Source organism: Anthonomus grandis, chromosome 10, assembly GCF_022605725.1.
Source record: "Anthonomus grandis grandis chromosome 10, icAntGran1.3, whole genome shotgun sequence".
NCBI classification, from domain to species: Eukaryota; Metazoa; Arthropoda; class Insecta; order Coleoptera; family Curculionidae; genus Anthonomus; species Anthonomus grandis.
In genome coordinates, this window is record NC_065555.1 from 5,461,059 (window position 1) to 5,484,844 (window position 23,786).

Here is a 23,786-nt window from a genome sequence, read left to right on the forward strand (position 1 = left end):
TTGCTTGGGATCATTCTTGTAGACCAAGATGTTTTCTATCAATTTGCACTCTACAAGTTGTTCGATTAAAATTATAGAAACTGAGATATTTCAACATTTATTCAGGGGGTGTAAGAGCGAAGTGCTTTTCTACAAATTCCAAAATATCTCGAAAACTTGAAAGTTTACAAGAAAAATGCTAATAATCATTCTTATAGAACATAAAATTATCTATCATTTTGAACTCTACAATTATTTTGATTTAAATGATAGGAAACGAGATATTTGAACATTTTATCATGGGGTGTTAAGACCACGAGCATTTTCACGATTCTTAAAATATCTCGAAAACTGTTAAGTTTACAAGAAAGTTGCTTGAGATCATTCTTGTGGACCAACACGTTTTCTATCACTTTGCACCCTACAAGTTTTTCGATTAAAATTATAGAAATTAAGATATTTCAAAATTTATTCAGAGAGTGTAAGGGCCAAGTGTCTTTCTACAAATTCCAAAATATCTCGAAAACTTGTCAGTTTACAAGAAAAATGTTAATAATCATTCTTATAGAACATAAAATTATCTATCATTTTGAACTCTACAATTATTTTGATTTAAATAATTATAGAAAATGAGATATTTGAACATTTTATCATGGGGTGTTAAGACCACGTGCATTTTCACGATTCTTAAAATATCTCGCTAACTGTTAAGTTTACAAGAAAGTTGCTTAGGATCATTCTTGTGGACCAAGACGTTTTCTATCACTTTACACTCTATAAGTTTTTCAATTAAAATTATAGAAACTGAGATATTTCAACATTTATTCAGGGAGTGTAAGGGTGAAGTGCTTTTCTACAAATTCCAAAATATCTCGAAAACTTGAAAGTTTACAAGAAAAATGTTAATAATCATTTTTATAGAACATAAAATTATCTATCACTTTGAACTCTACAATTATTTTGATTTAAATGATAGGAAACGAGATATTTGAACATTTTATCATGGGGTGTTAGGACCACGAGCATTTTCACGACTCTTAAAATATCTCGAAAACTGTAAGTTTACAAGAAAGTTGCTTGGGATCATTCTTGGAGACCAAGACGTTTTCTATCAATTTGCACTCTACAAGTTTTTCGATTAAAGTTATAGACACTGAGATATTTGAACATTTATTCAGGGAGTGTAAGGGCCAAGTGTCTTTCTACAAATTCCAAAATAGCTCGAAAACTTGAAAGTTTACAAGAAAAATGCTAATAATCATTCTTATAGAACATAAAATTATCCATCATTTTGAACTCTACAATTATTTTGATTTAAATGATAGGAAACGAGATATTTGAACATTTTATCATGGGGTGTTAAGACCCCGTGCATTTTCACGATTCTTAAAATATCTCGAAAACTGTTAAGTTTACAAGAAAGTTGCTTGGGATCATTCTTGTAGACCAAGACGTTTTCTATCAATTTGCACTCTACAAGTTTTTCGATTAAAGTTATAGACACTGAGATATTTGAACATTTATTCAGGGGGTATAAGAGCTAAGTGCTTTTCTACAAATTCCAAAATATCTCGAAAACTTGAAACTTTACAAGAAAAATGCTAATAATCATTCTTATAGAACATAAAATTATCTATCACTTTTCACTCTACAATTATTTTGATTTAAATGACAGGAAACGAGATATTTGAATATTTTATCATGGGGTGTTAAGACCGCGTGCATTTTCACGATTCTTAAAATATCTCGCTAACTGTTAAATTTACAAGAAAGTTGCTTAGGATCATTCTTGTAGACCAAGACGTTTTCTATCAATTTGCACTCTACAAGTTTTTCGATTAAAATTATAGAAACTGAGATATTTATAGAACATAAAATTATCTATCATTTTGAGCTCTACAATTATTTTGATTTAAATGATAGAAAACGAGATATTTGAACATTTTTTCGTGGGGTGTTAAGACCACGTGCATTTTCACGATTCTTAAAATATCTCGCTAACTGTTAAGTTTACAAGAAAGTTGCTTGGGATTATTCTTGTAGACCAAGACGTTTTCTATCACTTTGCACTCTATAAGTTTTTCGATTAAGATTATAGAAACTGAGATATTTGAACATTTATTCAGGGAGTGTAAGTGCGAAGTGCCTTTCTACAAATTCCAAAATATCTCGAAAACTTGAAAGTTTACAAGAAAAATGCTAATAATCATTCTTATAGAACATAAAATTATCCATCATTTTGAACTCTACAATTATTTTGATTTAAATGATAGGAAACGAGATATTTGAACATTTTATCATGGGGTGTTAAGACCCCGTGCATTTTCACGATTCTTAAAATATCTCGAAAACTGTTAAGTTTACAAGAAAGTTGCTTGGGATCATTCTTGTAGACCAAGACGTTTTCTATCAATTTGCACTCTACAAGTTTTTCGATTAAAGTTATAGACACTGAGATATTTGAACATTTATTCAGGGGGTATAAGAGCTAAGTGCTTTTCTACAAATTCCAAAATATCTCGAAAACTTGAAACTTTACAAGAAAAATGCTAATAATCATTCTTATAGAACATAAAATTATCTATCACTTTTCACTCTACAATTATTTTGAATAAAGTTATAGAAAATGAGATATTTGAACATTTTATCATGGGGTGTTAAGACCACGTGCATTTTCACGATTCTTAAAATATCTCGCTAACTGTTAAGTTTACAAGAAAGTTGCTTAGGATCATTCTTATAGACCAAGACGTTTTCTATCGATTTGTACTCTACAAGTTTTTCGATTAAGATTATAGAAACTCAGATATTTGAACATTTATTCAGGGAGTGTAAGTGCGAAGTGCCTTTCTACAAATTCCAAAATAGCTCGAAAACTTGAAAGTTTACAAGAAAAATGCTAATAATCATTCTTATAGAACATAAAATTATCTATCATTTTGAACTCTACAATTATTTTGATTTAAATGATAGGAAACGAGATATTTGAACATTTTATCATGGGGTGTTAAGACCACGGGCATTTTCACGATTCTTAAAATATCTCGAAAACTGTTAAGTTTACAAGAAAGTTGCTTAGAATCATTCTTGTAGACCAAGACGTTTTCTATCGATTTGTACTCTACAAGTTTTTCGATTAAGATTATAGAAACTGAGATATTTGAACATTTATTCAGGGGGTATAAGAGCTAAGTGCCTTTCTACAAATTCCAAAATATCTCGAAAACTTGTCAGTTTACAAGGAAAATGCTAATAATCATTCTTATAGAACATAAAATTATCTATCATTTTAAGCTTTACAATTATTTTGATTTAAATGACAGGAAACGAGATATTTGAATATCTTATCATGGGGTGTTAAGACCGCGTGCATTTTCACGATTCTTAAAATATCTCGCTAACTGTTAAATTTACAAGAAAGTTGCTTAGGATCATTCTTGTAGACCAAGACGTTTTCTATCAATTTGCACTCTACAAGTTTTTCGATTAAAATTATAGAAACTGAGATATTTCAACATTTATTCAGGGGGTATAAGAGCTAAGTGCCTTTCTACAAATTCGAAGATATCTCGAAAACTTGAAAGTTTATAAGAAAAATGCTAATAATCATTCTTGTAGACCATAGAATTATCTATCACTTTTCACTCTACAATTATTTTGAATAAAGTTATAGAAAATGAGATATTTGAACATTTTATCATGGGGTGTTAAGACCACGTGCATTTTCACGATTCTTAAAATATCTCGCTAACTGTTAAGTTTACAAGAAAGTTGCTTAGGATCATTCTTGTGGACCAAGACGTTTTCTATCACTTTACACTCTATAAGTTTTTCAATTAAAATTATAGAAACTGAGATATTTCAACATTTATTCAGGGAGTGTAAGGGCCAAGTGTCTTTCTACAAATTCCAAAATAGCTCGAAAACTTGAAAGTTTACAAGAAAAATGCTAATAATCATTCTTATAGACCATAGAATTATCTATCATTTTGAGCTCTACAATTATTTTGATTTAAATGATAGAAAATGAGATATTTGAACATTTTATCATGGGGTGTTAAGACCACGTGCATTTTCACGATTCTTAAAATATCTCGCTAACTGTTAAGTTTACAAGAAAGTTGCTTGGGATCATTCTTGTAGACCAAGACATTTTCTATCAATTTGTACTCTACAAATTTTTCGATTAAAGTTATAGAGACTGAGATATTTGAAGATTTATTCAGGGGGTATAAGAGCTAAGTGCCTTTCTACAAATTCCAAAATATCTCGAAAACTTGAAAGTTTACAAGAAAAATGCTAATAATCATTCTTATAGAACATAAAATTATCTATCATTTTGAACTCTACAATAATTTTCATTAAAGTTATAGAAAATGAGATATTTGAATATTTTGTCATGGGGTGTTAAGACCATGTGCATTTTCACGATTCTTAAAATATGTTGCTAACTGTTAAGTTTACAAGAAAGTTGCTTGAGATCATTCTTGTAGACCAACACGCTTTCTATCAATTTGTACTCTAAAAGTTTTTCGATTAAGATTAGAGAAACTGAGATATTTGAACATTTATTCAGGGAGTGTAAGGGCGAAGTGCCTTTCTACAAATTCCAAAATATCTCGAAAACTTGTCAGTTTACAAGAAAAATGCTAATAATCATTCTTATAGACCATAGAATTATCTATCACTTTTTACTCTACAATTATTTTGATTAAAGTTATAGAAAATGAGATATTTGAACATTTTGTCATGGGGTGTTAAAACCACGGGCATTTTCACGATTCTTAAAATATCTCGAAAACTGTTAAGTTTACAAGAAAGTTGCTTAGGATCATTCTTGTAGACCATAGAATTATTTTATCATGGGGTGTTAAGACCACGTGCATTTTCACGATTCTTAAAATATCTCGAAAACTGTTAAGTTTACAAAAAAGTTGCTTGGGATCATTCTTGTAGACCAAGACGTTTTCTATCACTTTGTACTCTACAAGTTTTTCGATTAAAATTATAGAAACTGAGATATTTCAACTTTTATTCAGGGAGTGTAAGGGCGAAGTGCCTTTCTACAAATTCCAAAATAGCTCGAAAACTTGTCAGTTTACAAGAAAAATGCTGATAATCATTCTTATAGAACATAAAATTATCTATCATTTTGAACTCTACAATTATTTTGATTTAAATGATAGAAAATGAGATATTTGAACATTTTATCATGGAGTGTTAAGACCACGTGCATTTTCATGATTCTTAAAATATCTCGCTAACTGTTAAGTTTAAAAGAAAGTTGCTTAGAGTCATTCTTGTATACCAAGACGTTTTCTATCGATTTGTACTCTACAAGTTTTTCGATTAAGATTATAGAAACTCAGATATTTGAACATTTATTCAGGGAGTGTAAGTGCGAAGTGCCTTTCTACAAATTCCAAAATATCTCGAAAACTTGTCAGTTTACAAGAAAAATGCTAATAATCATTCTTATAGAACATAAAATTATCTATCACTTTGTACTCTACAATTATTTTGATTAAAACGACGAGAATTGAAATATCGCATCTTCTTTATAATAAAAAGAAGCGACATATGGTCGCTTAGTCCCATCCTTTCAAACCTCAATAACTTAGTTATTTTTGATTTTACAGCCATGTATTAAACAACTTTTACTTGGGGTATAAGCACCTATCGATAGGTATCATAATATACTGGGTGTACTATAAAAAAAAACAACATTTTTGCAAATATCTCTAAAACGCCACTAGCAATCGCAATCATTTTTTCATCAAAATAATGGACTTAAAAACTGCACAATTTCGTTAAATTAATCCCTAGCTATAGCAACTTTTGAGTCAATAATTAGCAAACACAGTTTTCTTTAAACTTTCATGAAAACAAAGGTTTTCCTTCCCTAATTTTAGAACTTTTCGTTTTTCTTCTCTCACGTATGTACGTACCAACGATGTGGAAGACCATTTACGAGTGGCCCCATTGTTCCCTTAGACCCTAAGCGCTTTTTTTTTATTAAAAAATCCACAGCGTGTCTACTTCACTTCAGCATGTTACACGTCGCGATTTCTCTTTCTTAATTAGAATTTTTCTCTCGCTCTCTCGCACACTCTTTTAGTACATCCATCATATTATTAAGTAAAAAGGTTTATTTTATATAGTGGGAATAGTAAGGCATTAATTGTTTCGTATGTGCTTTATGGGTGAAATACTAACAATGTTTTTTAGTACAGTAGTCCCCAGACAAAACACAATCACTCATCTCTTATAATTCTACTGCGCAAAATCACATGACTTTTGATATACAGATCTCCTAAACATCCCTTAGGCTTCATTTAAAAAAAAATCATTAAAACCCCTTTAATAGAATCTGAGTACTTTAAAAAGCAACCCTGCTAATTATTCCAGATAAAATGGCTCTTCTACCCACCAAATACTCAGTGCTGCCGTCAGTACTGCTGTTCACACTGGCCATCAACACGGTTCCAGCCAAGCCATCCGCTATGGACCTCTCGAAGGTGTCAAAACGTAGCTACTACCCTTGGGCCGCCCCCGGAACCCCTTCCGGGGTGTCTTTACTTAACGCTGCCAACGTAAGACAATCTCAAATTCACCTTTCTGGCACCGTAACTTAATCCAGAAAGTTTTTAGGTGTACAAACCGTCCCCGTACACGATCACCCGCCCGTACTACATCCCGGTTTACGGTTTATCGGGGGGCAACTACCTGTTCTACCCCCCGCAGCCCCTATACACGAACGTGGGATCACCACCAGATAATCCAATGAAACCGGCCTTTCAAGGGCCCACCTACTTACCGCCCAAGGAAAAACCGCCCCAAGAAGGTGGGGATATTAATAACCGTTTCGGGGAGGACGACGATGACGATAGACCCGTATGGGGTGGGGCTGCTATGAACACCATGCCTTTAAGTGGAGGTAAGCCTCAATTTATTCATTAGAACAAGTAGGATTTAATGGAGAATTGAAAATTTCAAAGTTTTCAGGTATATTTATTTGAAAAATAAGGCAAGAGCAAAATACAATAAAAGCCCCAAAAAGTTGCTTAAAACTATACCGAAAAATTGTGACAAAAACACTGTGCTAATAACGACCTCATTTCTCAAATTGGTGCTTGTAAAGATCTGCTCAATGTCATGACCCTCCTTAACAGTGTTTTTTTCCCATAAAATTAATAATCTTGATTGTTTTCTTTACAGATCAACCGAAAGAGTGGTCCGTGGTACCCACACGACCTCCAGGGGCGGCTCTAAGACCCGCCCCCCCGTTGATCCGGGATCCCGTTAGTACGTCGGAGAGTTCCACCCCCGCTAGGCCTCCCGCTCCCCCTCCAGGACCGAGCAATTGTGTGTGGGCGATTATTTCCTGTTGCTCGGCTACCGATCCCAGTGTGTTGCCTCAAAATTGTTTCGAGGCTCGGGGATGTCCCGGACCGTTTTGGGGGGACAGTCCTTGTATGGGGGAGTACGCTAAGGCGGCCATCGATTCGGCTGTCAAGTACTTTGGGGAAGGGTGAGGGTGCTAGTGAGAGTGATATGAGAGGAGGGTTGTTGAAGGACAAAGTGTGGTGCATTGTGATTTTGATGGCCATTTTGAATGGTTCTTAGGGGTATAAGTGACTTTGATTGTCTGTTTGCTTAAGAGTTAAATGGCAAGAAACCAGTTCCTTATTTATGTTTTTTTTTTAGGATTTTAACTACTTAGAATATTAGTGATTCTAATGTATTTATTTTATATGTATATTTATATTTAAAAAATATTTTATATGTATTTTTATTGTAAATAAATATTAACATGTTTTTTTTTTTTTAAATATCCGCCGTTTTGTTTGGGGTAATGACGTCATTGTTCCGGAATCGTGACGAGCTCGAAAAGAGCTTTAAAGAAAATTGTCTTTTTTCAAAATTGCGCCATTTTGCGAATCTTGAGAAGGTCATTTATAGGTTAAAACTTGTGTATACGCTTTTGAAATAAGCAATCATGCTTATTTTCATGCTTGCATGCATCATATGAAACCCATTAAAAAGTTTAATAACTCCAGACTCTACATTTTTATTATTAAGAGGTCTCTTTGACAAAAATGGACTACTTTTTTGAATTTAACAACTCCTACGCGGAAAAACCACACATAATGGAACAGGGCATATTGCTAAATAACCTGCTACTATACTCAAAAGACTCAAAGGGATAATCCTCGACATGTGAAAATCCTTCAAGATCAGGCAGATCTATATAGGCATAAAATGAAACCCTTAACAACAGATGAAATTGTCCATATAGAACGGAGCCTTGATTTTTTTGGATGTGACGCCTGCTTATGACAATGTAATTATGCCAATCTGAAATGCTTAGAGCATTGAAAGGCCTTTCAATGTTCTAAGCTGAAATGCAAGTAAATTTCAAAGTTATTAGATTGACCCAAAATATCCTTACCCATTTGGCTTATTGCTTTTTAATTTCTACATAATATACAAACTGAAAGAACTATTTATTCGACTAGTTGATAATGTAGTTTTGTGGGTTCAACATTCAGCCTATTAAAAGATGTTTTTTTTTTCAAAAAGACTTATGAAATCATCTACCAAAAATGAAATATATGAAGCAAATTTAAATGGAACAAGATGTTTTGAAGTTTCAAGTTTTTCCTAAAGAACTATGTAGCTTCGAATGGATGGAGCCCAACCACTTTTCCACTGTAGGGTTAGACATTCTTAAATAATACATTTCGTAACTGATGGATGGGAAAGAGTAATCCTATTAAGGGGCCTCCAAGATCCCCAGATTTGATAGCATTGGATTTTTTCTTAAACTCAAAAATGCTTTATTGTCAATATAAACATAGAAGTTGTAGACAAAGCCAATAGAATGTAAATTAAAGGAATAAAAACGAGAAACTAATTTAAAATAAAATAAAATTATATAAAACTTTGAAAAATACTTAAATATTAATCATTAAAAAATTCACCTAAACTATAGTACGCTTTACCAGCAAGAAATATTTTCGTCTACAGACTGCATTTTTATATGGTGATCAATTCGAGTGTGTGTTTATGAAGCAACTGTTCAAGAAAAAAACATTTAACCAGAATCAGCGTGTAAAGTAAACAAAAGCTTATATACCTATGGACTTAAATATTTGTCCAAGATGCTGGAAATATAAATTTGTTTCTTTCCTTAATAAATTATTGATTATTAATAATTAGTGACTTGTTTTATTCAACATAAACGAGGCACATAGTTGCCATCATATTTTTACGTAGTATTTTCAACTTCAATGTGATTTAATAAAGAAGAAAGAGAGTTAGGGAAGGAAGAGGGATTTTTTCAAATTAAAAATGTTCCCAGTGCATTCACCATTTATTCCCTACCTGCCCCATCTCAACATTATATTACAAAAAAAAAATCAAAATCGATGATTTTTTGACGTTAAATAATTCAACTGCGATGTGTACCTACAGCTAAACCGTGGATGACAAATTATGCTCGAACATCCGAACGAGGAGAACGTGATAAATGGATTCCAAATGGCATTTTTCACTTTTACGGCGTGATTTTCGGGCTGATATATCACAAAAAAAAAACGTTTCATTTGTTTTTTTAAAGACTTTCAGACTGATCTGTAAACGCGTAAAATCTAAAATCATTATGCAATAGTAAACAGCAGTAATAGTCGCACAACCTCTTCTTCGTTTAAAATATTCGTAACTTCGTTTTTTTTTTAATTTTAGAAATTTGGAGAATACCTATCTATCACTAATTTGCCAATATCTCGAGAACGCCATCACCGATTGCAGTGACTTTTTCACTAAATTAATTAGCTTAAAAAAGTACACAGTTTGAATACAGTCATGAACCAATCCTCTAGCTATAATATCAAACAATTGACCAACATTTTGAGGGTGGAGACCGGAAACTTTGGCTCTACATAAATAGGGTTAAACGAGCCGCCACGGAAGAAATAATTACAAATTATATTCGTAAAAAAAACGGGTTTGATCATGTTAACATATTTGTGAAAGAAGTTCCCACTGAGGAACATAGACTTAAAAACTTTTTAGTAATTGCACTCTTAGAAAAAAAAGACCTTATGTACGAAAGTTCCTTCTGGCCAAAATTTGTAGGCGTGAATAGGTTTGACTTTAAAAAACATAAGGACTTCTTAGATAGTATAAATATAGAACTAGGTCAACAAGAGGGGGGCAATTTTTTATAAATATAAATAGGGGTATTCAGCGCCAATATGGTTTAAATGGATCAAATTGCAATGACATCCAATCAAGGCCCAGCATTGATGGTGTCAAAGATGGTTTATGCTATTTTCAGAATGTTCGGGGTCTCCGGGAAAAAATGAATTATTTATATTCCCAATTAACTGTGGCTGAATTTGATGTCATTGGCTTAGTTGAAACTTGGTTGTCTGACGACATCAATAATTATGAAATTATACCTGTCTGTTCTAATGTGTTCAGATGTGATAGACGATTTGATGAGTTAGGCCTAACTAGAGGTGGAGGCGCATACGTTCACACCTGACCTGAGAACCGTAATTTATTGATGTTAGTAACCTGTTGATAGTGTCTGCTTTAATTGATTTAGTAGGTTGTAAATGTTATTCAACGATCATCTTATAGTCCGCATTTTTGTGACTTATATTCCACCTCAACTTTCCAGTTTAGCCTTTGAACAATTTCTGGATCTGTTTTCGTACATGGTAAATGACTGCAAAAATGTCCTGGTAATGGGAGATTTTAATGTACTATTCTATGAATCTGAAGGACCTGACAATAAAGCTCATAACCTAAAATATTTTGCAGACCTCACAGGTCTTACGCAGCTCAATTCAATATTAAACATAAATAACCGTAAGTTGGATCTCATATTCGCAAACATATCCGGGATTGTATCTCATGACACTGCATCTTTGTTGGTTGAGGATAATTATCATCCCGCACTTTCAATATCTTTTGATTGGCAAGTAGCTAAACTATCCAATTTTACAACAAATAATTTATGTAAGTCATATAACTTTAAGAGAGCTGATTTTCTAGGTCTTTATACATCTTTGTATAATGTAAACTGGTCGTTTTTAAATAATTTAAATAACATTAATTTGGTCTGTCAACTATTTTATGATCAACTGCTTGATTTACATGTTCCTTTATTTAAAATTAATAAAAAGAAGAGGTGGTTTCCATCCTGGTATTCTACTGAACCTGTATACCACAATATAAAACTTAAAGCAAAATATCACAAGGCGTTTAAAAATTCAGGTAGTAACTACCACTTTAGTGAATTTTTAAAAGATTTAGAACTGTTGTTAAATCACAGATAAATACTTGTTATGCATCTTATATAAATGAAATTCAAAATAGTATATCTACTAATCCTGCTTTATTCTGGTCATATATACAGACAAAGAAGGGTTGTTCAAGAATACCAGGTAGAATGCATGACCATAACGGAGTGTATGAGGAACCGAGTCACAAGTGTTTATACCTCTACAAACAATGATGAAACTGACCATCTGTTATTCAATCCAAATGATAACCATGTAGTTTCAAATCTCTGTGTGCATATAGATGATATTTCTGAGTTGGAAATTGAGCAAACTTTGAAAAATATGAAAAATCTAGTTCGGGCCATAATCTTATTCCCTGTTTTCTACTAAAAGATTGTAGTGCTGTTTTCGCTGAGCCTCTTAAATATCTTTTTAATTTGGCCTTAAAGACATGCACATTTCCGTCATGCTGGAAACTGGCTAGGGTATGTCCGATATTGAAAAAGGGGGATGCTTCTGATATTGCCAATTACAGACCAATTGCGATTCTCAGTAGTTTTGGAAAGGTCTTTGAGAAAGTCATATACAACCATATGTTTCCAGCAGTTCATAGACTCATCGCCACTCAGCAACATGGATTTATGCCCCAACGTTCTACAATGTCTAATCTGCTTCAATTTACTCAATTTTCAAGCGATGCTATTGATGACGTCGGCCAGACTGATGTAGTTTACACAGACTTCTTAAAGGCCTTTGACTGCATTAATCATTTTACTGTACTTAAAAAACTATGGTCTTTTGGATTTAATCCATCACTTGTCTCTTTTTTTAGATCATGTCTTACTTCAAGGCAACAATTTGTTTCTTATAACGGCTTCAAGTCTGAGTTGTATTTGGCTTCATCTGGGGTGCCTCAAGGATCGAATTTGGGGCCTTTACTGTTCTTACTTTTCATCAATGACCTTTCCCGCGCCTTAACTTGTGAAAACTTACTGTTTGACGACGATTTGAAAATATATAGCAGAACCAATAGTATTGACGACTGTGTATTTCTCCAACATCAACTTAATATTTTACACACCTAAATAAACTTAAAGTAAATATATCTAAATGTAAAGTAGTGACATTTACTCGGAAACGTAAACCATTAAATTACGTATACAGTATCAGTTCTGAAGAATTAGAGCATTGTGAAACTATACATGATTTGGGGGTTACATTTGATACCCAACTGACATTTATTCCCCACACTCAGTCAGTCCTTTCATCCGCAAATAGAGTTTAAGGTTTCATAATGAGAAACTGTAAACAATTCACTAATATTACATCTCTTAAAACACTGTTTTACTCACTAGTTCGATCAAGACTTGAATATTGCTGCTTAGTGTGGTATCCAATATATCAGATTCATGTTATGGCTCTAGAGAATGTTCAAAGAAAATTCCTCAAATTTTTGCATTTGAAGGAAACTGGTGTCTATCCTCAAAGAGGATTTGATAATGCTCTTTTACTGTCTCAGTTTAATATCGATTCTCTTAATTTTAGAAAGGGGGTTGTTTCTGATAACTTTGTACATAAGCTTACTCACAATCTTATTTATTCGCCCCATCTTTTATCAATGTTAAACTAGAGTACCAAGATGTAACTCACGGCTTACCGAAACATTTTATTGTCCTCATTCGAGAACTAACCTTGGTAAGAAGTCACCAATTTTTGTTATGACCACAAATTTTAACAGCCTCTCTGCTTTGTGCAATATACATAACTGTTCTCTTAGACAAGTAGGTATTTTCACTGGGAAATTTTCTCCCCTCTTATTTAAGTTAGATATCTTAAGCACATATTGTATTTTCCAGTTTTTTTTTCATATTTTATATCTGTTACTTGGTATACTAGCTTTGTTCTGTAAATGGTTTTGTACTGTTGAACAATAAATAAATAAAAGAAAATTCAAGTAATTTTCAGTATGCTTACCGCTATCGCTTCGGCCGCGCTTATGTTTGTCCCCTTTGCCCATGGTAAGTCTTTTATGCTAAATCTGCAATCGAAAATCAAAGTTAAAAAAAAAAACAACTCGACCATATCCAAGTGTTTTGTTCTATTTTTAATAAGAAATATAATGCTTTTCCTTATTCCCAATAGTTTTTGAGAAAATTAGGAAATTCTTGAATGAACTTCTCAGAGGTTTTTTTTACAATTTTCTAGAAAAGTATTGGACTTAAAAGTTATTTTTCTGTTGCATCTGATGCGCATTGATATTCTAAACAATTTTTGTTTTAACATTTTTTTTGTCCAATCAATAGTTTTCCACCCAAAAAAAATTAAAAACTTAAATTATGATGAGTATTTTTTCATGGTACTCCTTACTATTTTTTGGTAAAATTGGGTATCACTCTTTTCTGGTACATTTTTCAAAAAAGTTTTAGAAGAACTTTTAAAAGAATTTTCGATAACATATTTATTTTTCGATTTACGGCTAAATTTATTCTATTTTTGATTGAGAAATCAATGATAAAAGCAAATTTTCCATATTCCCAATAGTTTTTGGGAATATAAGGAAGAACTTCTAAGAGGTTTTTCACAATTTTCTGCAAAACTATTGAACTTAAAAATTATTTTTCTGTTGCGTGTGATGCGCCTTGACATTCCAAGCTACTTCTGTTTAAATAATTTTTTTGTACAACCAATAGTTTTCCAGAAAAAAAATAAAAAACCAAAATTATGAGCATTTTCTCTTTTTGCAATTTTTCAAAATTTTCCCTCCATGACTTCTTTATTTTGAGATTTACAACTAAATGTTACTCTCTAAAATTTATTCTATTTTTTATTAGGATTCTAGTACTAAAACAAAATTCTCCATATTTTAGGAAAAAAATTTAAGAGGTTTTTCTCAAAATGGAATTTTTGGCACTTTGACTGGGAATTTTGTCACTGGAATTTTCGTTCACAGAATTGGGCTGGAAACCCTGGAATTTATATGAAAATTTTCTCCCAGAAATCGAGTGAGTCTGCACACTCACCTTTCCAGACAGCACAAACACATTGCATGCATATGCCCAGAATATCTAGCACATTCTTGGCATATTACATATTCAAATATGCCAGGAATATCTTTTTATTTTCAATAATATATGAAGGGTTAGGGGAAAAAAGCAGTTAAGTCCATTTTTTTGATATATTGAGATATTGGGAGCATTCAGTTCAGACTTAGCGTAAGTGTCTTTAGAAACACTTAAACTGGATAAAAATCAGGCTAGTCAGCCGATATACGGCTTCAAAGTTTTACTACGAGTATAAGGGAAAAAAAGCAAGTAAGTCAAGCGAAAAGAGGAAAAAACCAGGCAAGTCAGTAATTATTACGAAACGCCGCCGCCGCCTTAGCCACCTGGCACGGTTCCTGCTACCGCATTATTAGTGTGTCAACAGCGTTTAAAGCCGTTAGATTGTTTTTCGTTTACTATTGTTTCTTAGCTTTGTGTTTGTGACTATACCGTAATGTCAAGCTCGGACGAAAGTGATAAACTTCATAGTGAGCCAAAAAAAAGAAGAAAACTGGTCGGATGTCTGATGTAAATAAAAAATTAAGACTTGCGACACATGAAGCTGGTCCCCCTTGCCATCGCAAACGATTTAAGTGTTATGATTCAATCTCTGAACATAACAGAAAAGAGATATTACGCTACTTTAACCAGTCACAATCCCACGATGAACAAAATATGGCTGGGCTAGTTACTGTAGGACACGTGGCACAGAGACGACCTCGAAAGGAAGAAAAGGAGGCGAAGTTGCGTGATGCTAGTTTTTCGTATAGAGTTCGAGTCACCGACGAGGCGGGAAATAAAATTGATATTGGGCGATTCCGCTGTAGACGATTTTTGACAAAGAATTCTAAATCGCAGTAAATGATATTTTTTTAATGTCAATGCGAAGAAGAAAGTCTATATTTTCTAATAAAACTACTTTTTCGGACTATTTATTTTATATTTCAATTTTTTGCTCGTTAACAAACACTTACATTCGGGTTTGCTGCAAAACAGAAAGAAACTGCTTCGCAGAAATATAGGAGAAAATTAAAAGAAAATGCTGAACTTCATGCAGACCATCTACGAAGAGAAAGGGCTCGTGATTCGAATCGAAGAGAAGCAATGAAAAGAAAAATGAAGACAGATGAAGATTTGAAGTTGTTGGCTAGAATCAGATCTAGAGAAAGAATGCAGGCGACTAGAAAGCGTCGTAAAGAAGAAAAAAATAAAAAAACAGGTGCTAGCTACAGTAGTCCTCGCACATTGGGAAAAGCAGTAGCAAAAGTGAGGCGTAATCTACCAGCAAGCCCAAATAAAGCAGTGGAAGTTGGAGAAAAAATAGCTGCTGAATACCACTGGCTCACATTCTGCCTATCAACGATACGCCTCATAATGTATGTGTATGTACAACACACTCAAATTATATTAACCTTCTTCTCGCAATTTCAAAATATGCAACAGACTTCCCAAAAGCACACCGAGAACTGCTGAACCAGGTATCATGTAGTGTGTATAATGAAGATTGCATGTCCAACAGTTGCCATGTTTGCAAGGAATCAAACATTTGGGATATTACCGTAGATTCAAATCCTAGTGTTAATTGGAAAGCATGGATTTTTCTGCACCAGAGACCAAAACAGATCGTAGTTAGCAAACCTTTTGATGCAGCGCTAGATGAACTACGTGATAACACCGCTAAATTCAAGCTGCATTTTTTCGTTAAAAATGTTCAGTCCGAGTATTTTCAAAATGCAAAAGAAAACCTAACCAGCGAGAAAGCCGTTGTACAAATGGACTTTGCCGAGAACTATGTGCTTGTCAGTCAAGACGAAATACAATCAGCACATTGGACTCATGGGCAAGTTACGCTTTTTACGTGCTGTATTTGGACTTTCGACAAACTTCATTCCGTGATCATAATAAGTGATGAATTAAACCATAGTAAATACACAGTGTATCTCTTTCTACAGAAAATTTTTGAGTACATCAAGTCAATTAACGAGAATATTAAATCTATATATGAGAATATAATCTATAATCAAGAATCGGTATGTAATGGCAAGCTTAAATACACTCAAAGTAGAACATGGATTCACTCACCTCGAATGGAACTTTTTTGCTGCCTCACATGGCAAAGGTGCTGTCGATGGAATCGGGGGAAGTGTCAAAAGATCAGTGTGGATTGCTGTGAAGTCCCGAAGAGCTATCGTAAACAGTGCCCAAGAATACTATGACCTTGCGCGCAGTCTCTCTACCAACATTTATTTTATATTTGTATCTAAGGAACAAGTTGAAGCTAAAAAGGCTATGTTAGATAAGAGTTGGGAAGGGCTGAAGAATATACCAGGCATTCAATCAAAACATTTCTTCAAATCTAAAGAGGGCAACAGCATAACTGTGTCGCGAACTTCTTAGTCTCTTGTCCAGGACACACTGGTTTTAAAATCTGTCTCAGAAAGGGAAAGTGATTTGGAGGATGAATATTTAGAGCCTACACTTCTACTTTCAGCAAACAAAGAAACTCTGTGCTCCGATGTTTCTGCCACTACTACAGAAAGTGATTGGAACGATGAAGATCAGCATCTGATCAGACAACATGCTTCACACCACATAGGACAAAACTCAGCGTTTCCGATGTTTATAGTGAGTCCGATGAGGAATCTTGGGAAGATGAAACTCCGACCACGTCTGTTGCCTCGAGATTACCAGCAGAAACATTTCCTGAAAGTACGAGTAGTATTGTCACTGGTCTCTCATCAAAAGACATTTGCGCTGGTTCGTATATACTGGTACAGCTGCCTTGTAAGTCTGGAAAAAATGTTATACAATATCGCTATGTGGGTGTGTGCCAGAGCGATATAGATGAAGATGGAGACGTTAGAGTACAATTTCTGAAGACGATTGATGGCAAACGCTTCAGTAAAGTCGTAAATGACATAGCAGACGTTCAATTTAAAGACATTATCGCAAAATTAGAAGTGCCAGAAAAGAAGCTTGATGGCAGTGACATTTTAATAGAATTTTCGACGAATATTGACGTATTTGAAAAGAAATAGTAACTTTTAGTAACACGTAAGTGTGCTAGGTGGTAATACATATCATTCTTATGTTATAATAAGGTTTATGTTCACTTATGCTAGACATGTTGTACCCGCGATCGCTTTAAAAGTAAAAAATTTCTTGCTAATTTAAGTTTTGTATTATTTCAATGATTAGTTTGGTTAATTATTGTATTGGCTTTTAAAATATGAAGGCATAATATAATAAAAGTTCAATATTTAACAGAATGTTGTGTTTTTGTTCAGAATCTTGAAAATGGTGGGCCAATTTGGTTGCACCCGCGATAGCTTTTTAAAAATTCCTAGTAATTATTTATGTATTTCAATTGAATTCTTATTAACAAATCAAAATAAAATAGGTTAAAATGTTATCCTTTAAAGAAGGATTTTATTAAAATTTTATTTCATTTTACAAGTAAAAAACTTTAAATGCGTTTAAATGTTGCACTCGCGATAACGGAATCGCCCTAATTACTGTATGTGCAAAAGCATTTTGCTCATTACATGGCATTAGCAAAAGTCGCCAGAGTCATTATAGCCTTAAAGATTCTGGTAAAACTTATTTGCCAGAAAGTCTAAACATAAAGAAAATGTATAAACTATTCAAAGAATTACACCCTGCAGCAGTGGTATCTTACGATACTTACCGGATGATTTTCAACACGAAATTTAATATTTCTTTTGGGTATCCCCGCACGGACACTTGTGCAACTTGTGATGAATATACAGCAAAAGTTAAAGCTTTATCTGCGGAAACTGATAAACAACAAATTCAACAGCTAACAACAAACAATATTCTTCATAAGAAGAGGGCGGAATGTTTTTACAACCATAAGAGGAAAGCCAAAATCCAGGCAACAAAAAATAAAAAGAAAGAAGCTATTTGCATAGATTTTGCTAAAAATGTCTCGCTGCCGCAGATAGCTAGCTTCCAACGATGTATATTATAAACATTGCAACTGGTGAGTCCATTTTTTACGTGTACGATGAAAGTGTTGCCAAAAAAGGACCGAACGAAGTGACCTCATTCCTTTTTTATTTTTATTATGAACTATTTGGATGACGAAGTTCAGGAATTGGAAATTTTCTGTGATTCTGCAGGAGGGCAGAACAAAAACTACACGATATTTAGATTCATTCATTACTTAACGAACAATCGCATCCATGGCCTCACAGACATTAAAATTACATTTCCTATACGTGGACACTCATACTTGGAGTGCGATAAAAATGTTGGTCTATGGAACATAAAAGTACCAATGGAAATACCAAAAGATTTCGAAGAAATGGTGAAATTATCACGATCGAAACCATCCCCTTTTACTGTGATCAGTGTTACTAAAAGAATTGTATTGGATTGGAAGACAATGTTGCTATCAAAGTATGCCGCTAAATGCCCTTTTAAAACGCAGCCTATCAAAGTCTGTTACAATATCGCACGACGTACTTTGGAGAAATGCTGACAGGCATTATTAGAGCACCGCGGCATAGTCAATCATTGCCAAAGGGGTTGTTTGAGCTTCCCTCTCCAGCTTACAATGGTATGTTCTATTAAATATTATATTTTTTTACAAGCATCGCGTGGAAAAATATTACTTTTCAAACTAGCTAGATAAATAAATATTACTTAGTTTTAACAAAATCTTATTTTTTTAGGCCTCCTGCCAATTTCCAGAGCCAAATTCAACGGTTTGCAAAGTTTAATGAAGTTTTGTAGCCCCTCTGCTGTCAAGTTCTTTCTCAATCTACCCCATGACTAATTTAATGCAAGTTAAAATATAATTTATTACAATCACCTTACATTGATGTGGTTTTTTTTTTCAGGTCTGGATCAATCTGGATACAACCGACATCATGGAAACTCGCTTTTTACTTTCTCAGAACATAATACTGTAGTTATTTTTATAAACAGTCTTTTGATAAGCTCTCATACTGATTTTGTTCCGTTTTTAACATTAAATTGTGCTTTTCTCCCCTGACCCTTCATATGCTTGCATATCTTTTAAATTTATATATTGCAAATCACACGAAGACTGCCAGCTCCTGCAAGAGGATATAGAAAGCCTTGTTGAATACTGTCGGATCAATTGCCTTTTTTTAAATATTGAAAAATGTCAGTTTATTTCATTTACTAAAAATAAATTAAAAATCCAATTTAATTATAATATAAATAATGTTGATCTTAAAAGGGCTCAAGATGTGAAGGATTTGGGAATCATTTTTGACGAGAAGTTACTTTTTGATAAACATATTAATACCTTAGTGTTAAATGCGTATAAAATGTTAGGGTTTATTAATAGGCAGGCTAAAATTTTGAAATCCTCTAGATCCTATATTTTTTTGTATTATGCATTTGTTTATAGCAAGCTTAATTTTGGGTGTGTTGTTTGGAATCCGATTTACTCAATTTATAAAGATAGATTGGAATCTGCGCAGAACAGATTTTTAAAGTGTCTTTATTATAGGGATAATTTAAATATTGTTACTAATGACTTAGGTGATATAAGAAAACATTTTGGTATACTTACTCTTGATAACAGAAGAAAAATTTCAGACCTTTTATTTTTGCATAAACTGTTGAGTAATAAAGTGGATTGTCCATGTTTGATGCAGGGGTTGAGATTTAATGTTCCATCACGGCAGTTAAGACTTAGTGATCTTTTTAATTTACCTTTCAGAAATACTAACAGTTGTCAGTCATCTCCACTGTGTAGAATGATGAGATTATCAAATTTTTATAATAACATAGATCTCTTTTTTGAAACCTAGAAAAACCTGAGAGGTGTATTGAAGAGAGAGCTACTATAATTCGTGTCCCAGACTTTGTCTTTTGTGTAGGAATTAGTATTTACAGATTAGTATTTAAAATTTAATAGTCTTTTTCTGGTTTTGCAATTGTTAAGTGTATTTAACTTTAGTGTTTGCAAGTTTATATTTGCTTCTATATTTATGAGTGGATACTGTAGTGGGTTTACCTGTTTGTATCCTTAAGAAAAATAAATAAAATAAATAAAAAATATCTAATTATTTATGCAGGATGTCAATTTGAAAAGTGTCAATATGAATATTTCGTAAAATATAAAAATTAGAAAAATGCTGTTTGGAATAATTGTCATAGATGTTGGAAAAACTAGAATCACCATATTTTTGCAAGCGATAACCCCTTTTAGTCATAATTTAAGTTAAAGGGTCTTTTTGAGTAGTATTCCTCTACACAAGAAGAATAAAATTGTCCCATTTACTGTTTAATGATCTTTAATTGAAGTTTAGATAAAGGGGGATCTATAATGAATTGATCTGGATGTTTGATTTTTAAAAAGGTTGATGGTTCTATAGTTGTCTCATTTTAGGTGAGGATTACTTTCTTTCATACATATTAACGAAATTCTTAAAGAAGTACATGAAAAATCCCAGATTTAACGCAACTATCCTTAATTCTTAACTAAATGTAACTTTTTATTTTGTATTTGTGTCTTTTTCCCTACAATTGGTACAACTGAAGTTCGTGGTTGAAGCATTAACGTAACAAACTGCCTGGAATAAAAAATGTTGAAGTATTGACGTACTCAACTACATGAAATAAAAGCACATATCCTCCAGGCAGTTGAAGCAATGACGTCTACTGTCTTCTCTTTCTAGATTCTTACAGGCAGTTGAAATGTTGACGACGTCAACTGCCTGGAATAAAAACAAAATTATCTTTGTATTGAACATTTAAAGTAAGAAAAGTATTAACAGGATAAGATATTTTTATTGAACTTTATTTACCATAACAGATATTACATTTAATGTCAAATATTACTAAAAGTTACGAGTTGTATTTGTGGTAGTTTCTTTTGGGGTGGAATGGGGAGTGCAATCATCCCCCCCGGGGGCAAATGGTTATTCATGGCTACTCCACAGTGGAGCGTGTAAGTATACTAACTAAAACTACGGATGCAATAAGAAGAACAACAAAGAGGACTAAAAATACTGCAAACCAGCCGAAGCGATAGAGCGGAAATTTTTCCCAGGGAAAATAAAAACGAATTTCCTCAAAGGGAAAAGTTCGCTTTGAGGAACTAAATGCCCCAACGAATTCGAACCGCCTCGGTATATGCCTGCTATAATTATTTTAATATTAAATTGTGTTTATATATTTTAGTTAAAAAGTAGTCAATTCCATGTTATTAGGGGGGAAATTTGACTAATAAAACCACGTAATAATCCCACTTTAAGTGGCACTTTGACGTGAATATGACTTTAATGACGTATTTTTTTTAAGCCTGTCACGTTAATGAAAATACGTTAAGTGTGTTTTTGTGACTAAAAATTTATATTAGGCACTTCTCCCTCCCCGGATAACTGTGACAACATTTTCTTTGTGCCACGTCTAAGATAAATCCTGAAAGATTGACTTTTCCCCAATAAGGGATCAGTCCACGCATATATAAAATCCAAAGTCTACAGTAAATAATAATTTACATAAAACCCCCCCGCAGCCTGCCCCCGATATACAGGAAAGAAATCTTCAAAAAAAAACAAATAGATTATTACCTTTATTTCACTAAAAACCCAGCTGGGAAGAAGGCAATAAACAAGTAGTCGGGAAAATTTAACGTTTATGCCCTTATTTGACCTTTGAAGGGACTCGCGCCGTGCCGAACGGATTTCGGGGACTCACTGCTACCCCCCGAAAATTTTCGGGATCGCCACCGAACGGTGGGAAACTGTTGCGCAGACCTCTTGTTGAGTTTTTCACCCCCTCGGTCCCTCGGGAACATCGGTTTCATCCCCCCAAAACTTTTGGCGTCATCTGTCGTCGCACCGTGAAAACTACATTGCAAAGGGCAGAAGATCTTTTGAGGGATGTTTTATAGAAAACTGTTGCGCTGTAGACCTCTGTCTTGTTTGCAATGCTTGTTTTCGAGAAAAAAATTCCATCCCTTGAAAAATGAAAACTCTCACACTTTGCAGGCTTCGCACTCTCCTCTCTTCTCTCTCTAGATTTTTACAGGCAGTTCAAATATTGACGTCATCAATTGCCTGAAAAAAAAACACTAAATTATTCCAGGCAGTTGAAATGTTGACGTCATCAAGTGCCTGGAATAAAAACAAAATTATTCCAGGCAGTAATATGATTTTCATGTAACTAGCTGGAAGAATTGTCTGCTGATTAAAGGGTAAACATTGCACAGTGTTAATAAATTTTTAAAATAGAAAATGATCATATCCTTTCAAGTTATATGGACTAATTGGGTAAAAAAAGTACCTTGATTTAATCCAGATAATTTTTTTCCTGAAGATGATTGAATATTTAGTGATAAACGTCTAATAAAGTAATTTTTCATACAAATTTAACGGCAAACGTCCCACATTTAACAAAATATTTAAAATAGACAATTGGCATTACATCCCCTAAATTTTGTACCAATTGAGTAAAAGCATTTGAGACGCCATGTTTATGTATGAAAATGAATCTCTGTTTTTTTATTTTTTGACGCATGTTTCGTTTTACAACATATCCTCATCTTCAGGACATCAATAAAACTGAATGAAACGCGAAATTTTAAATTACTGAATTAAAAATGCTCTAACCTAATTAAAAATGCATAACTCATACTATATATTTTTAAATTTCGTCATTCATGTTATTATCTTCGGGAAAATATGCAAAAAGGGCAAAGATTTTGAAAGTGCTCTTATTCCTTTAGTTCTGCTCGAATCTTGTTATGACCCGGTAATTTAATAAAAAAATATGTAATGTAATAAAATTTACTTATTGGGCACAAAGGTGCCAGTGTAAACGTAGTTAAAGGACAAGAATTTAATGTATGCAAAATTACATAATAAAACAATATACAGAGGCAATATAATGCAAAAAAGGTATTGAATATTTAAATAATGCCTATAAACATAAAATAAATAAATAATATTTATATATTTTTTTAAATAATCGGGTTACATAATGGTTTTATGAAGTGAATAATATTACGCAAAAGTTTGGCATGAGGTAGCGTGGCCGAGCGGTCTAAGGCGCTGGTTTAAGGCACCAGTCTCTTCGGAGGCGTGGGTTCGAATCCCACCGCTGCCATACATTTTTTCTATATTTTTTTTTATTGTCTAAAGAAAGAATTTTTTCTTTAGATTTCTTGACTTGTATTTAAGATTTATTGAACTTAGATTAAATTAAATATAACGAGAGTTATCGTTAAAAACTTTAGTTCGTATTATTTTCTTCTAAATGCGTCTTCTATTTTCTTCTTCTTTTTAATAATTATTAAGCGTATGAGATAGTATTTTCTAAATTGATCTTTATTATAATAGTGATGTGTAACTTTACATTTTCATAGTTTTCCAATAATCTAAATAAATAATCGGAAAAATAAAGCATTTTCACATAAAAGAAAACACGCGTTTCCTCAAAATCTACAACCCAACTGTTTCGC

The 23,786-nt window shown here is 33.2% G+C and overlaps 2 protein-coding genes and 1 non-coding gene across 6 annotated transcripts in view; 2 read left to right on the forward strand and 1 right to left on the reverse strand.

Moving 5' to 3' along the window:
* The window catches only part of LOC126741299 (uncharacterized), a 35,374-nt gene extending 27,569 nt beyond the window's left edge, over nt 1-7,805 (forward strand). For all 3 annotated transcript variants that reach the window (XM_050447688.1, XM_050447686.1, XM_050447689.1), the window contains exons 2-4: nt 6,388-6,572; nt 6,631-6,916; nt 7,198-7,805. In XM_050447688.1, coding sequence (XP_050303645.1) covers nt 6,393-6,572; nt 6,631-6,916; nt 7,198-7,514 — 783 coding nt within the window. In that variant the 5' untranslated portion in view covers nt 6,388-6,392 and the 3' untranslated portion in view covers nt 7,515-7,805. The remainder of the gene's footprint in view (nt 1-6,387; nt 6,573-6,630; nt 6,917-7,197) is intronic.
* Nucleotides 1-22,015, reverse strand: part of LOC126741300 (uncharacterized) — a 66,668-nt gene extending 44,653 nt beyond the window's left edge. Inside the window, exons 1-2 of one of the 2 annotated variants that reach the window (XM_050447692.1) lie at nt 21,895-22,015; nt 13,251-13,314 (exon numbers count right to left, since the gene is read on the reverse strand). In XM_050447692.1, the coding sequence (XP_050303649.1) occupies nt 13,251-13,293 (43 nt within the window). In that variant the 5' untranslated portion in view covers nt 13,294-13,314; nt 21,895-22,015. The remainder of the gene's footprint in view (nt 1-13,250; nt 13,315-21,894) is intronic. The other variant, XM_050447690.1, reaches the window with a different exon arrangement.
* A 1,334-nt stretch (nt 22,016-23,349) lies between these two features.
* On the forward strand, nt 23,350-23,431 carry Trnal-aag (transfer RNA leucine (anticodon AAG)). The gene has a single exon. It is a non-coding gene; the product is annotated as a tRNA-Leu (tRNA).
* Nucleotides 23,432-23,786: the final 355 nt, after the last annotated feature.